Raw genomic sequence first — 14,691 nt, 5'->3', positions numbered from 1 at the left:
TCTGGCGATCTTGGTACCAAAATGTAGGGACTCTTTATATTAAAAAAACCGTACTATGTAGATATCAGAAATATGCATAACATGAATAAAATATTTCAAAGTGACTCTAAAGCAATCAAATATATAATATGCCTGAAGGGCTTAATGCATTCAAACGAACTTAAATTAAATAGATATAAAATGAAATGATCTGGCCTTTTTTTATCCGTTCTGGTCACAAGTTGGTTGTGGTGCACTGCTACTGGAACTGGATTCTGATAAAAACACCTCTGCTCAGAGGGTTTTCCCAAACAAATTGGCAAAATGCCAACAAACGCCGATAGCTCTATCGGTTTTAGCCTTTACCACCAATATGGCGAGGGAAGGTAGGCACGAAGAGTGACTATACACCGTCAGATATAAAGTGACCAACAAACTTCGACCGGACTGAAATATTTCGCCAGAAATAAACTTGAAGAAAAAATAAAAGATAATAGCAGTACTTAGAATGCCATCTCGGTGCGAGGACTTAAACTTGATTTATTTAAATAAAATAATTCTGTACATTTATATAAATTATGTATATTTAAAATAAAATGCTACAGCCTTTATTCTCAAAATTTTTTAGAATTTGTAGACAAAGGTAAAATAAACAAACAAAGTAAACAAACAAGGTACACAAACAAACAAACAAAAGATAACATTATACAACAAAAACATTATACAAATAAGATTGTCAGTCTTATTGTTTAAAATAAACATTTATATAAATTTTTAGAATGTCAAAGAATAAAAAAAAAGTAAAAATAATATTCAAAAATATTTAGTTAGTTTATAGTAAAAATATCAATGACCTCTAAATAAATTTATTTGGGTGTCATTGGTAAATATAGCAATAGCAAACATTAGACCAGTGTTTACAAGATCAAATTCGATTATCAAAATATAATTCATTCACGGCGTAGAAAGCCTTGTCTAGTAAATAAGAGTTCAATGCTTTGCGAAATGAAGAAAATGATGTTATGGATTTGATTTCAAATGGCAGGTGATTGCGCATTTTTTTCGAGTTGTATAATATTGAACTTTTAAGTTCATTCATTTTTTATATAATAATAGGATGTATAATGTAGAATTTTTAGGAGGGGAGTTAATCACCGCGACCTTACAGATCTATTGTGTGTTCTCCTTTCTTGAGTTATAACGAATTATTACTCATCATACAGTCTCAGGGCTTTCACAAAAGCCAGTATCTGAAACAGCTCCACAGAGGCCAGCTCTCCATCCTCGACATCAGCTGTACCAAAGTTCATGGCACGAACGGTCGTGGTCTCGGCGCACTCAGTTGGTAAGGTGTTCTGATGTTTCCCCATTTTTTCCACAGAATCTGCATTCGCCGTCATTTCTCAGCTTTAGCCTACTGAGGTGTTCGTTGAGGAGACAGTGTTCTGTTAGAAACCCCATGACAATCCGAAGATTGTTTTTACTTAACTTTTTAGAGTGTCTTAGACCGTTGGAGGACAATTCCAGGTTGCGGATAGAGTTTTCCAGATTCTTCAGTGCCGCTTTCAGTTGGTTTCCTCTTGGACGACAGAACGGTTCTGGTCCGGTGAGTGGAGTGTTCGCTCCTTTCTAGCTAGATTATTTGCTTTTTCATTGCTCTCTATCCCTTGGTGAGCAGGCTCCCAGAGTAGAAGGATTTTATTTTCTTTGCCTAATTTGTTGAGCTTCTCTAGGCGTTCTTTGACCAACTTCGAATTGATGGTTACTGAGTTGATCGCGTTTAGTGCTGCTTGATTACCGGATATGATGGCTATTTCCTGTTTTCGATAGTTCCTATCTAAGTTAAATTGTACGCATCTTTCGATAGCCTAACTTTCTGCCTGAAGGACGTTGGGGTAGGTGCCCACTTAATTACATAGGATGCAAAACGAATAACTGTACAGGGTGGGTCAAATTCGACGCTTTTAAATGGAAACACCCTTAAATGGAAACACCCTTAAATGGAAACATTCTATAGGAGATAGACAAAAACTAATATCGGTGTCTGGAGCTCAATTTTTTTCAAATACATTATGGTGAAAACCGCATACCGATATCTGTTACCGTCTCGGAGTACCGGGGTGTTTTTAAAAAATATGCATTTTAACAAATCGCTGTAACTTTTTTGCTATGGAAAATTTTGTATTTTTATGAAAACATTTCCAAAGCACCTTTTTACGTAGAATTTAATGGTTTAAGTATAATTTTTTTAAAATTAATAATTTAAGAATTATCAACAGAAAATTTGATTTTTTATATGGGACACCCTGTATATTTGTAATTTATTGAAAAGAATTTAAAATTACCTTTCCAAAAATATAACACACTTGATATTTTGCTCGATTCCTCTTCGAGATATAGAGTATATAAAAATTCGCCCTCTTTAAATAAGTAGACTTTGAACGGCACCGGCTGTAATGCAAAAAAATTCTAGCTGTGAGCGTGAGCATCAGTTAAAACGAAAATAATATTTGCTATGAGAGATGCAGAATTTTATAACAATTTAAAATGTATTTAACCAACATCAACACATTTACACTATATCTAATAACAATAAAAATAAATAGCAAACCAAGGCATGAGATTTTGCTACATGTGTTCGACATATCGACCGTCTTCTGTTATGAACAGACGGGGCAGTTTTTGGTTTGGTTTGGTTTGGTTTCGTTTCTCGCGAAATTCATTAACTCAGTGGGGGTGAAAGATACCCTCTCATAACTGCTAAATATTTTTAATTCTTGTCTATATTATACAGAAGAATAAGGAACCTTTATTCTTCCGCAAATATATCCATAGGATTAGATCCATGGGCACTAAGTCAGGTTAGGTTAGGCTGCCAACGGCTGGGATCTTGGTTAGCTATCCAATTATTATTCTTGAAATTAGCTGCAAAAATTTGCTGATAACTTCAGAGTTCAGAGGCGGTGCGTCGTCTTGCTGAAAAAATGTGTTTTCGAGTTCCAATAAGGGCATATTATCAATAAGGGGTCCAAAGCCTACTAGTTAAAAGTGGCGAACTTTTAAAAATTCTGTATTTCGAAGGGGATTATAACAAAATATTAAGTGTGCTATATTTTTGGAAAGGTAATTTTAAATTCTTTTCAGCTAATTGAAAATATAGAGGGTGTCCCAAATAAAAAATCAATTTTGCTGTTGATAACTCTTAAATTATTAATTTAAAAAAAAACAACCATTAAATTCTACGTAAAAAGGTGCTTTGGAAATGTTTTCATAGAAATACAAAATTTTCCATAGCAAAAAAGTTACAGCGATTTGTTAAAAATGCACATTTTTGAAAAACACCCCGTAACTCCGAAACGGTAACAGATATTGATGTGCGGTTTTCACCATCATATTTTTGATGAAAATTAAGCTCCAGACACCGATATTAGTTTTCGTCTATCTCCTATAGAAAAGGGTGTTTCCATTTAAAAGCGTCGAATTTCACCCACCCTGTACAAAGGAGGCAATTACTAGTTAAAAATATTTTATTTATATAACATTTTTCGGTGTTTTGTTTCAGCTTAAATTCTTTATTACATTTAGGTATATATTCTTCAATAATTTTAAGGAACTTAAAAAAAATCCATTGCAATATAACAAAATGCTCGACAAAATGTATTGATATAGCAATATTGAGAAATACCAATAGTTAAAATTTACCATCTCATAGAATGTCAACGTTCTATTAACTTTAAATCAAAAAATACTATTTATTTTGATCAAACTACACTTTAACAGTGCCGGACTTAGGTCTAGGCCAACTAGGCCCGGGCCGCATTTTTGTATCGAGCGTCCAGTATATCGCAATTGGCTACCGTCGTATTAACCGAGGTCTGTCTTAAAACGAGCATCCGATATCCCGATCAATTGTCAAGCTACCGTACGCTCGATACTAGTCTGGAGAAGTTTTGAATTGGCGTATGTATATTTCGTTGTAAATTTCTTTAAATGTTTTTTTTTTAATTAAGTATGGAGTGGCCAAATAATTATAAATATAAAATTGTCAACTCTAGCGAAATCCGTACAAATTTTAATAATAAAGAAGAAGTTGAGGTAAGTAAATAAGAGAGTTTAATACATAACCTTTACTATTGCTAGAAAACCATAAATATTGCCAGATTCAGCTATATCAGAATTACAATGTTGTTCCTGTAGAAAAGTAGTAGGTAGCCAACTTTAATGTTTTAAATAAATTACATCAAATATAAAAATATAATATGTACATATTTTTTATCGATTTTATTTTGTATGTATTCCGCCTAAATGAAAAGTAGTAGATACAAAATTATCGGATTCGTTCCACATTGTTTCTTATCTAAATATTGAAATATCTAATGTTATCAGATTTTTTAAGGGTAGTCAGAGAAATAGAAATAAGGGACCTGTATTAAATTTTTATTTGCGTAGAACTAATTTCGTGATAAGTAACACGGAAATAAATACCATCAGTATAGGGAAATTAATTTTGTATAGATTATAACGCAGAATTAAATAAATACTAAAAAATCAAAAAGAGAGATATTGACTTTTTTTTGACATTTTCTGGAGCCGTGTATTTTCTTAATGGAAGCATGTAACGTAATGATTTTTATACTATAGAGGGTGGCTTTCATTGACATCACAGTGATTTATTAGTTTTTTGCTAAATGGGCGGATTCAGCAGAACAAATCGATTATACTAATCGATTACTAATCAGAACAATTTTTCCCAAAAAATAATCGTACTAAAAAATACTAAATTGCGTAAAAAGTGTACTATCCGAACGCATTTTTAGTAATCGATTTCTTCTGCTGAATCCGCCCAATGTTTCAATTTCCAAATATACAGGGTGCTTTAGAATGGGATGCAATTTGCATGAATTTTGATTAAGCATAAACTTTTAACTTTAAATTATTTTTGTAAGGTTGTATCATATTCTGGCATCCTTGTTAACTTACCTCGGGACGTTTTTGTAATTTTTTGCCTACTATGCAAAATAACCATTATACAATAAGGTAAATATTTAATCGGTTGCCAAGCGGCGTACAGATATAGAACAAAACATCGTATCGTAACATCGTCGCGCAACAAGTGTGGACGGTACATCGTACTCTGCAACACTAATGCAATTTAAATGAAACGGGCCGTTGGTCGATGCGTAACAACAAACTGTTGCGCGACGACGTTACGATACGATGTTTTGTTCTGTCTGTACGCGGCTTAATTAGACATATAAGTACGGAGAACGATTCATAGGATTTTTCTGAATTTTTTATTGTTTACATATACGATGATGCTCTATCGATCTAAAATCTTTTAAGAGCTGCGACGTTGCCGCATCATCAAAAAGTAGTAGCAACTTTGATCATTTTTTAAAAATACCCTGTATATTATTGAATTTTTCGATTTTACTAAATATGCAAAGAATATTTTATGTCCTTAACTATTTTGGAGCTTTAAACAAATAAAAATCAGCAGTTACTTATTTTATATTGATTTTAATTATGATGGCAAAACGATTAAAGATATAAGATTTTTTACAATGGATGGAGGTTTTTATTGGCATAAGCGTGATTTTTTGCTGAATGTTTCAATTTTTAAATAGGTGATTTAGAAAAGATTGTAGGTACCGATTCATATATTTTGATGGATTATTAACTTTTGGGTAATGGGATGAGATAGAAGAAAACAAATTTCACTTTCCAATCCTAACAATAATTATCAAAAAACAAATAAATCACTGTAATGTCAATGAAAGCCATCACCTATGGTAAAAATTCATTAGGAAAATACACGGCTCCAAAAAAATAAATATAGTTTAAGTTTATATCATGTAAAAAGAAATTAATTCCACACAAAAAATATCCTCTTTACGCCTGCGCATGTGGCATAGTTCTGAAGTACCTACATTTTTTCTAGCAATGGGTTCACGATCTGGAACTAATATCAAAAAAATACGTGGTATATCACTAAAACCATAGCTACTCCAACCGAAAAAGCCCGACAGCATGTGTTTAAAAGAATCTATCATTGCCAGTTTAAAACAAAAACAAATAAATTGAAAGAAGGTCGAAAAAGGGAACATTCTTCCATAAATATTAATTGTCCTGCAGAATTACTAGTCGTTATTAAGAAACAAGTATTTCATCCCCGAACCAAGCCTAAGCATGTTGACAATTTGCTTCAAGAATGGCCATGTATTATTACTATCAAAAATGACCACAATCATACAATAAATAGTGTGGCAGCTTTGACAAAAAGGCCAATAGGGAAAGAAACAAAGGAAGAAATTTTTCAATTGTTTGAAAGGGGACATTCAGTTGCTTCAGCTTATAACAGTTTCTGCTTTAGTAAAATGGAAGAGCTAGGTGACCAATACGATGAAATGGTATGTGACAGACACTATTTTCCTTCTAAAGAAGATTTTTCCAACTTGTGGAAAGCTCATTTCAAAGGCCATTATGGCGATAGATCAGGTGAAAATATGTTTTTCCAATTGGAAAAAAATTTAAAACATTCCATTGGCACAGTTTTTAAAATTACACATAACGAAGAAGACTATGCTGTTTCATTATGCACCCCAATAATGCAGCGTGCTACAAGGCACTTAATTCAGGCATCAGAAATATTATTCGTGGATGCTACGAGTAATTGCGATGTGCAAAATCACAAGTTATATTTCTTTGCCACCCAATCACCAGCAGGGGTATACCATTAGGATGCATAATTACAAATAGCCAAAAAGCCTCTATTTTTGATTGTGCTTTAAAAGATTTGGTAGAAATAATGCCTTTTAAAATTTCGCCTGCAGTCATAATGACAGATGATGATTTATCAGAACGAAATGTTTTAAAAAATATTGGCCAAAATCGAGTTTACTACTTTGCAGTTTCCATGTTTTAAAAGCTGTATGGAAATGGTTACAGCTCGCTAAAAATGAAATTAAAAGGAATATAGACAATCGTTGTATAAATTATTTAGGAACATTCTCATGTCAAAAACGAAAGAAAGTCTGGAGAAAAGCTTGGCGTTGTTTTACCAATATTATCAATATCCACAATACAAAAAATACATTGAAAGTAAAATTGAACAAATTGAAGTATGGTGTTTGTATTATCGCCAATCTTTAATGATACGTGGAGCTGATACAAATAACTATGTCGAAGTAATGTTTCGTCTCTTCAAAGATATCTCCCTGGAAAGAACTAAAGCATATAACCTTACACAGTTAACTGATTTCATCATTAGTAGTTTCGATAGTTACTATAAACAAAGACTACTTGATTTAATAATGAATAAGATTAGCAAGTCAACGTTAAATCGGTTATCTCCAAATGATAAAGATGTTTCGCCAAACCAAATAAAAGAATTGAGTGAAATGCAGTACCATGTCCTAAGCAGTTCTCATGAAGGAATAGAATATTTCGTCGATATGAAAAGCAATATATGTTCTTGCCCTGTAGGTAACACTGGAAAAATATGCAAGCATCAATCTGCAATAATAAAACACTTTAATATAACAAACGCTTGCAATACTTTGTCACTCGAAAGTAGGAAAATATTGTACTTGATCGCTACTGGAAAAGAACCGTCGGAAAAAATCATGTTACCTCTCAAACTAGTCGACTTTCCCGAAAATGATTTACCTACGCCTATTGCAGAATATACAAGTAACGACGACGACTGTAAAAGTATTGACTCCACAAATAGCGAACCATATATGGAATATTCTGAAATCAACAATAATGACGTTAAAAAAGAATGGTGTGAATTTATTTTCAAATTTAATGCAGATATCATTAAAAAATTAGAAGCTGATCCAATATAGGCTTCTGTCCAGCCGTTGAACAATTTATGAAGAATTACCATAAAAATATAAATAGCAGTTCAACCCTTATGAGTGGTTTACACACAGCTTTCAAATTTGATCACTTGCCGCGATCTTTGACTGTCGGATCAAAAAAAATTACGAGAAAAGGCAAAAAAATGCAGTTCAGCCAACATCTGTTTCTCGGAGAAAAATAAAAATGACAGGTAGAAGAGCAATGCAGGCGGGACGAAAAGTCGGAAGTCTTAGAGTAAATAAATCTAAAGCTCCTCATTCGCTTAATAGTTGCGTTAATAAAAATGTTGGGCTCGGTGAAAATAAATTTGCCAAATAAATATTTAGAGTTATAGAGTTTGTCCGTGTGTTTTTTTCGTTTACCATTTTTTTTACATTTTAGAATTTTGTTTGTAATATATTTTTATAACGTTTAATTTACTACTTTTTTTTATTCACCTAATCCTTTTTCAAACCATACTTATCATTATTTACTAACAGTTTTATAAACATAGGTTTCGCATGAAATGAATCGAGCGTACGGTAGTCCGAGTTTTGTCGGATTACCGTGCGCTCGATACGTTTCGAGCTCGGGCATTCGAGATTCGGTTTACTGGACGCTCGATACAAAAATGCGCCCGGGCCTGGGGCGGCAGATTTTTAGGGACGGCAAATTTTGAGCATACTAAAATATTTATCTTTTTTTAACCTTTATTTGTTGAAAATTTCAAAAACATTAAAAAAAAATTATCAAAAACACGTTGGTCTCTACGAAATAAAGCTTGCCAATCACTGTCTTTGTCTTTCAATGAAATAAAATCCACGTTGGAGTAAATTTCTGAAGACGATACCGAAAAGCCTAAAACCCGATTAGATGCTTCTAGTCTCCTTAAAAAAATTCGAAAGCCTAGAAATGGGTTTTATGGAGGTATTTTGGACAGACGTTTTAAATAGATTAGATGCGGTCAATAAAAAGCTTCAAATGGTGGATATTGATCTACAACTTGCTGCAGATTTATATAGCTCATTGGAAAAATATTTCTCTGAAATTAGAAATCTAGATAATACTAAATCATTTAAGGAATATGAAAGAGGGGCCATAGAATTGTTCGTTAAGAAAGAATATGCGGAGAAAAGTGAAACGGAAACGACAATTTGATGGAACCAGTGATAATGAAACTCTATTTAACGCTAGGGACGATTTTAGGATAACTGTATTTAATGTTATTACTGATAAATTAATCCTTGAAATTTTTTTTCCTACAGGAAAAGTGCCTACAATGACTTTTCAACCAAATTTGGTTTCTTTAGTGATTTATCTACTTTAAGTATTGACGACATTACCGATAAGTCCAGACATTTAATAACCTGTCATCTAAATGATTTAGATGAGTCAATGCCTAATGAATTAATACATTTTCGTGAATTTATTATTAAGTATATTTATATATTGAGTCCGACCTTTCAAAAACTATAAATTACGATGAAGTAATTGATAATTTTGCGAACAAAAAAGTACGTAGGGAAGCCTTTATAGGCATATAAGCAAACCTTATAGTTTTGTTGTTCGTTTGTTGTCATTTTATATGAATATTTTAATATTTATTTTATGTTCTGTGTTGATCTGTTCTGTCGGTCTATTCTGTTATTAGTCCTGTATTCAAATAAATGTTTTTTATATCCGCAATTTTTTTAATTAAAAAAAAATGTTAAGGGGCGGCAAATTTTTTTTAGCCTGGGGCGGCAACTTCGTTAAGTCCGGCCTTGCACTTTAACAAGGTTTTCTATGAATTTTTAGAAATGTGTTCTCCCGGAACTCATGCTAGAAGAAAGAAAATTCGAGTGAATGTTCAGCAAATAAAATATACAATTGAAAGGCCTACACTACGGCCTTATTGCAGGTCATGTCCTATTGGAACTTATCAACCAGATTATGGTACAATCAGGTAATTTTTTTTCAATTTTTAATGCATACTTTTTATAAATATAAAAAAAAACTCTTAGTGTCATCTTTGTATCAATAGTTCTAATTCTTTTATGTCTTTGTAGGTGTATTCCCTGTCCTAACGGATACACGACTATAAGAGTCGGATCAACAAGAATAGAGGATTGTATTCCAACCGCTGATGAAATATGCAGTTCTCGACCAAACCTTTGTCGAAATGGTACATGCAATGCGACAAATGAGTATCAGTTTACATGTGATTGCTTTCAACATTTTTATGGTAAGTTTTATTTTTTGCATTTTTCTTCTTTGATAATTTTTGTTTTATACTAAATTTTACTCACGTATACATATTACATTCGTATGATATATTTACATCCATCTCGTACCTATGTTCCAACTCGTCTATAGCCTCCCTCTCAGTTCTTGCATTTTAAATCATGTACCTTAATAAACATCCAAAATGACTATGTTAAGTGTAAGTTTAAGTTTTGGTTTGTTTACATGTATTGATTTGTATTACTACATCCTACTCATATCCATCCCACTTACGACCATTTGCATGGACATCTGCAAGTCTAGATATAAGCCTATGTTATGTTGTTGATTGTAATAGAGGAGGGATGTTAATCACTGCGACCTTGTATGAATATAAATGAAGTACATGCTAATACCACAGATGTATGTACCATGTATCCTATAAGTATACGGATAAAAATCTTGTCCCTAATTCGTGGTACGAAAATTGTTTTTTATGACGATGCACAGTGATCTGGGGCTAGGTCATAAGTGGTCAAATTCAACATCCTGGTATCTTCCTTACCCGATGCCAATTAAACACTTAAATTACCCCAGAGATATGACGCATTATAAGTGAATTCCTAAATTATTTTTTTTTAAGTTACAGAGGGTTCATTTAGTATAATTTTGGATCGTAATCGCCATAAGCCTATAGAAAAAAAGTAAAACAAATTATAACTAAGGCAAAAATTGTTCGTGGAAGAAACTAAAGACATCTACGTGTAGGGTAAGGACTGGGCTTTTAAGCAGTATCAAAAAAATGGTAGGAGCGTTTTTGATTTTACGCAAAATTGTTTTAACAAAATATTAATTTAAAAGATGTTCTTGCTAGTTTCACAAAATTTATCTTTTAAAGTCCACCTTAGTCCGGCTAGCTAGTATATAAGTATCATACCCCAAGGCTTACTAAGTAAATCTAAATTATATATTTACCCGCCATGACCCGCCCATGAGGAGAACAGAGATAAACTCTGTATAAGGAATGTTGTCCGATGCGTTATTAAGGAATCAAGCATTTTTTACGGGATTTGCTGGTGATAATTATATTTTCACCTCGAATCATTTTAACTTATATCTTAAGTTGAATATACAGGATGCTACAAATTCGAGGTACATACGAGCATTGGTATCACGGTAATCGTAATAGATACGAACATGATTAAATTGGGGCAAAGTTGCGCTCTAGGATGTTCACCAAGATGCAATAAAAAGCTGAGTTTTTTGGAAAAAACAGATTTTTTTTGAAATTCAATAATAAAAAAAATCGTATTTTTTTCGTATTCTTAATATCTCTTTATTTTGACCAAAATGGCTTTTGACCGCTTTCTGACCCAGTCAGATCACTGTGCGATGTGCAAACGAGTAAAATTTCCTGTGCGCAAAAATAAACTCGCGTAAAATAACAATAAACAGCGTAATAGAGAGATATCGCTAAACCGAATAGCGTGTATGGACGTTAATAAGGCCAGGTGTTATTTCCTTTACGTGAGGTGGTATTAACTCTCTTCATTTATAGTTATCGGATCGGAAGAATTCTGTTCGCGTCGCGTCCGCTATTTAAACTTAACCTAACTTTGAATTTAAAACTTTGAAATTGTTTTGTTTACTAGGTATTTTAAAACTAAAGGGCTAAAGTGCTTATTTCCAGTGCTAGGTATTTTAAAACTAAAGGGCTAAAGTGCTTATTTCCAGTGCTTTGTTGTTCAACGTCTGCCAGTGGGTTTAGGGCAACAAGCAACAAATTCTCTTAGAAGGGCTAAGTCGTCATCTGCTGTAAACCTAAGCCTCTTTATAGGTTCTTTAATACTGGAAGAGGTGGAATCCATATATTGGGCCATATTTATTTATTTAAAACTAATCCCAGCTACTTAAATATCAAATTACCTAATAAAACTCAAGTAATAATTCAAACATAACCTAAAATAAAAGATCTCGCCGGCCGGCCCCGAATGTCAAATACCGCACATAGATAAATGCAACAAGTTTAGATTGGAAAGCCCGTAAAAATTTTAGGTCGCGAAATTATTTTGGTTCGCGACCGTTATACGCGATCTGGCGCTGCTATAGCGGTCGCTAAGAACAACGGCAAACAAAAACAGAAATAATTATCTCTTGTCAAAGTCAGAATCTTCAAAAATCATAATAATTTTTCAAAATCTAAACCGCTCTCATTAAAGAAATTCCGGAAAGTGTTTATAGCGTCCTTTTTCAAAGTAATTATTGCTATCTTGTGAGTTTAATTCAAGTTTTATTTACTCCAACCGGTGATAATTGTGAAAAAGTGGCATTAAAAACTTAAAAAGCTGTGCTGTGAACTGTGAACTGCAAAAACCATCGTGGATCGTGGCATAATGTCGGTTTCCAATGTTTCATAGGTATTTCATACATGCGTCCTTATATAAAATAAAGTTCCTTGCATGCAACACACTGTATTTTATCTATAAAATTAAACGAAAATAATAATAAATTTGAATAACCAATATTTCGCTATATAATTCCGGAAAAAGCCGAACCGCTCCGAAATTTTCAAAAGTTTTGGGTCGCGACCGTTGCAAGAATAGCGCCAAATAGTGTTTACATTGTCCTTATGGGCACTTTCCAATCTAAACTTGTTTCATTTATCTATGATACCGCAATTGATCTGCAAATTACGTCAGGCGGTAACGCTGTTAGCGGGTGTTGCGTTAAAAATTGACTCGCGCATATCGTAACCATGATAAGGTACGCGTAAATACTGCATGACGCTATTCGGTTTTCCGATATCTCTCTAATAACTGTGCCGGTCAGGCGCTGTGCACAATTTTAGAGGCCATAAGTGGGCGTGCTATGTGCGCAAACTAGTAACCTAACTAGTTCCCGATTCCAAAAATTGGAACCACGAAAAACAATAAAGAAAAAACAAAGTTTATAATCTGTATAATCTATGCTAATACTACAAATTTAAGGTTCTACTTAGAAGTATTTTCTTTATCATGAAGCATTTGATCGGTTCAGGTAGAACTTGCTTGACGTCGGAGTATTTACTACACTGATTAAAGTATTTACTTTTAGACTATAGTATTTTCTTCAACATTATTGTAGCATCTTCTCGGTCTATCTGTTTTGTTTATTTTTCAAATCGGTAATACTCGTAGAAAGGTTTAAACAGCTATGCACGTAAAATTTAGACTACCTAATGTTTATAATATTTGTGATAAGGAATCCAAATAACTCATTTAAAATGTAAAATTCTTCCGGATAGGAGTCAATGTACGTACTGTCTTGATCATTTGGTTTTACCATTGCCCTCAGTAAAATTGTTGAAGTAGAAGTGGTGTATTATCCGAGGTTCGGCAGAAATGTCTACAGATGAAGAAATGTCTCAAGAAAAAGAGTCCCAAATGGAAGATTTTCAATTAGCGTTTGTTATAATACTAGAAGATTACAAGGTCCTTCTGGATAAACAAATGCCCGCTATCAAGACTGTATATATAAATATTTGAAGGTACAAATCATTATCAATGAGATGTCGTCTGGCATTGTATATTTTTCTTTTGCGTGTTATATCCATTTTTTAAACAAAACTAAAACCGTAGTATGCTAAATGAAGCTGCTATTAACCCAACTTCCCTAAAGCCAAGTAAATGCTACAATTTCTTCTTGAAAACGAAGTTTTTACTGTAAAGAACTCGGTTCTCCAAGGTGTAGTAAATATTCAAGTCATTTCCACAACAGTGGTACTACTCAGTGTAGTAGCGTCGCGACAATTTACAAGTATCTACTTCAAAATGTAGTTCCTTCTTAGTTTTGAAGCATTTACTACGTAGACGATACTAATACTTTTAGTATTAGCACTCCTTATAGATCTATTGTGTCGGCCTTTTTCGAGTTATAACTGATCAAAGAGTCTCAAAAGTTTTGAAAAACGGGAGTATTTGAGACCGTTTTACAGATGTTACTTCACCATCTCCTATATCAGTCGTACCAAAGTTTATGGCACGAATGGTTGTCGTCCCGGCGGCATATTCGTAATTCGCCGACACATTAGCCGCTCGGATTAGGTCGGGACCAGCAACGGACGGTTGATAAAGTATCGACGTATTAGACTAGTCCTAACTTTTATGCGTCGGTGATTTACGAGAGCGAAATACTGTTGACTGCTTATTACATTATAGTATAGGTTCAGTATAGGTTATATATCGAGAACTGTCAGAAAATTATAAAAAAACAGGGCCCGAATTCTGTAACTTTGACATAAAAACGTTACGCTTTCAAAGCGGTGAGCGAAAGTATGCGATAAGCGGAACGTCAAGCAGTCGATTTTGGTATTCTCGTTGCTGTGCGAATCGTTTTCTGAATACGCGTTGAGCACATATTGACAGCATCGTAATTTCGCAGGTATCTAATAGTCAAATGTGACTAAAACAATGAAAAATGTCAATGTTACGTGAATTTTATAACCTCTTGTTGAGTTATGTCAACCTATTTTTCTATGGATATGTCATTATTCTTATTATACGAGGGAAATGTTGAAGAAGCTTCTCAGCATTTTCGATGTTTTAAACAATATTTATAGCTACCAACTTGTAATTTGTCGATTACTTATTTAGGAATTTATAGAACAAGTAGAAGTTTTCACTAAAG

At 33.3% G+C, this 14,691-nt stretch overlaps 1 protein-coding gene across 1 annotated transcript in view; it reads left to right on the top strand.

The window, feature by feature from the left end:
- Window positions 1-14,691, top strand: part of LOC115890945 (sushi, von Willebrand factor type A, EGF and pentraxin domain-containing protein 1-like) — an 89,033-nt gene that overhangs the window by 51,724 nt on the left and 22,618 nt on the right. The window contains exons 16-17 of the mRNA XM_030911309.1: window positions 9,622-9,769; window positions 9,873-10,048. Coding sequence (XP_030767169.1) covers window positions 9,622-9,769; window positions 9,873-10,048 — 324 coding nt within the window. The remainder of the gene's footprint in view (window positions 1-9,621; window positions 9,770-9,872; window positions 10,049-14,691) is intronic.

This window comes from Sitophilus oryzae, unplaced genomic scaffold (genome assembly GCF_002938485.1).
Source record: "Sitophilus oryzae breed Bouriz unplaced genomic scaffold, Soryzae_2.0 scaffold_937_pilon_pilon, whole genome shotgun sequence".
NCBI classification, from domain to species: Eukaryota; Metazoa; Arthropoda; class Insecta; order Coleoptera; family Curculionidae; genus Sitophilus; species Sitophilus oryzae.
The sequence above is the reverse complement of the archived record's forward strand: the minus strand, read 5'-3'. Positions and strand labels throughout refer to the sequence as shown.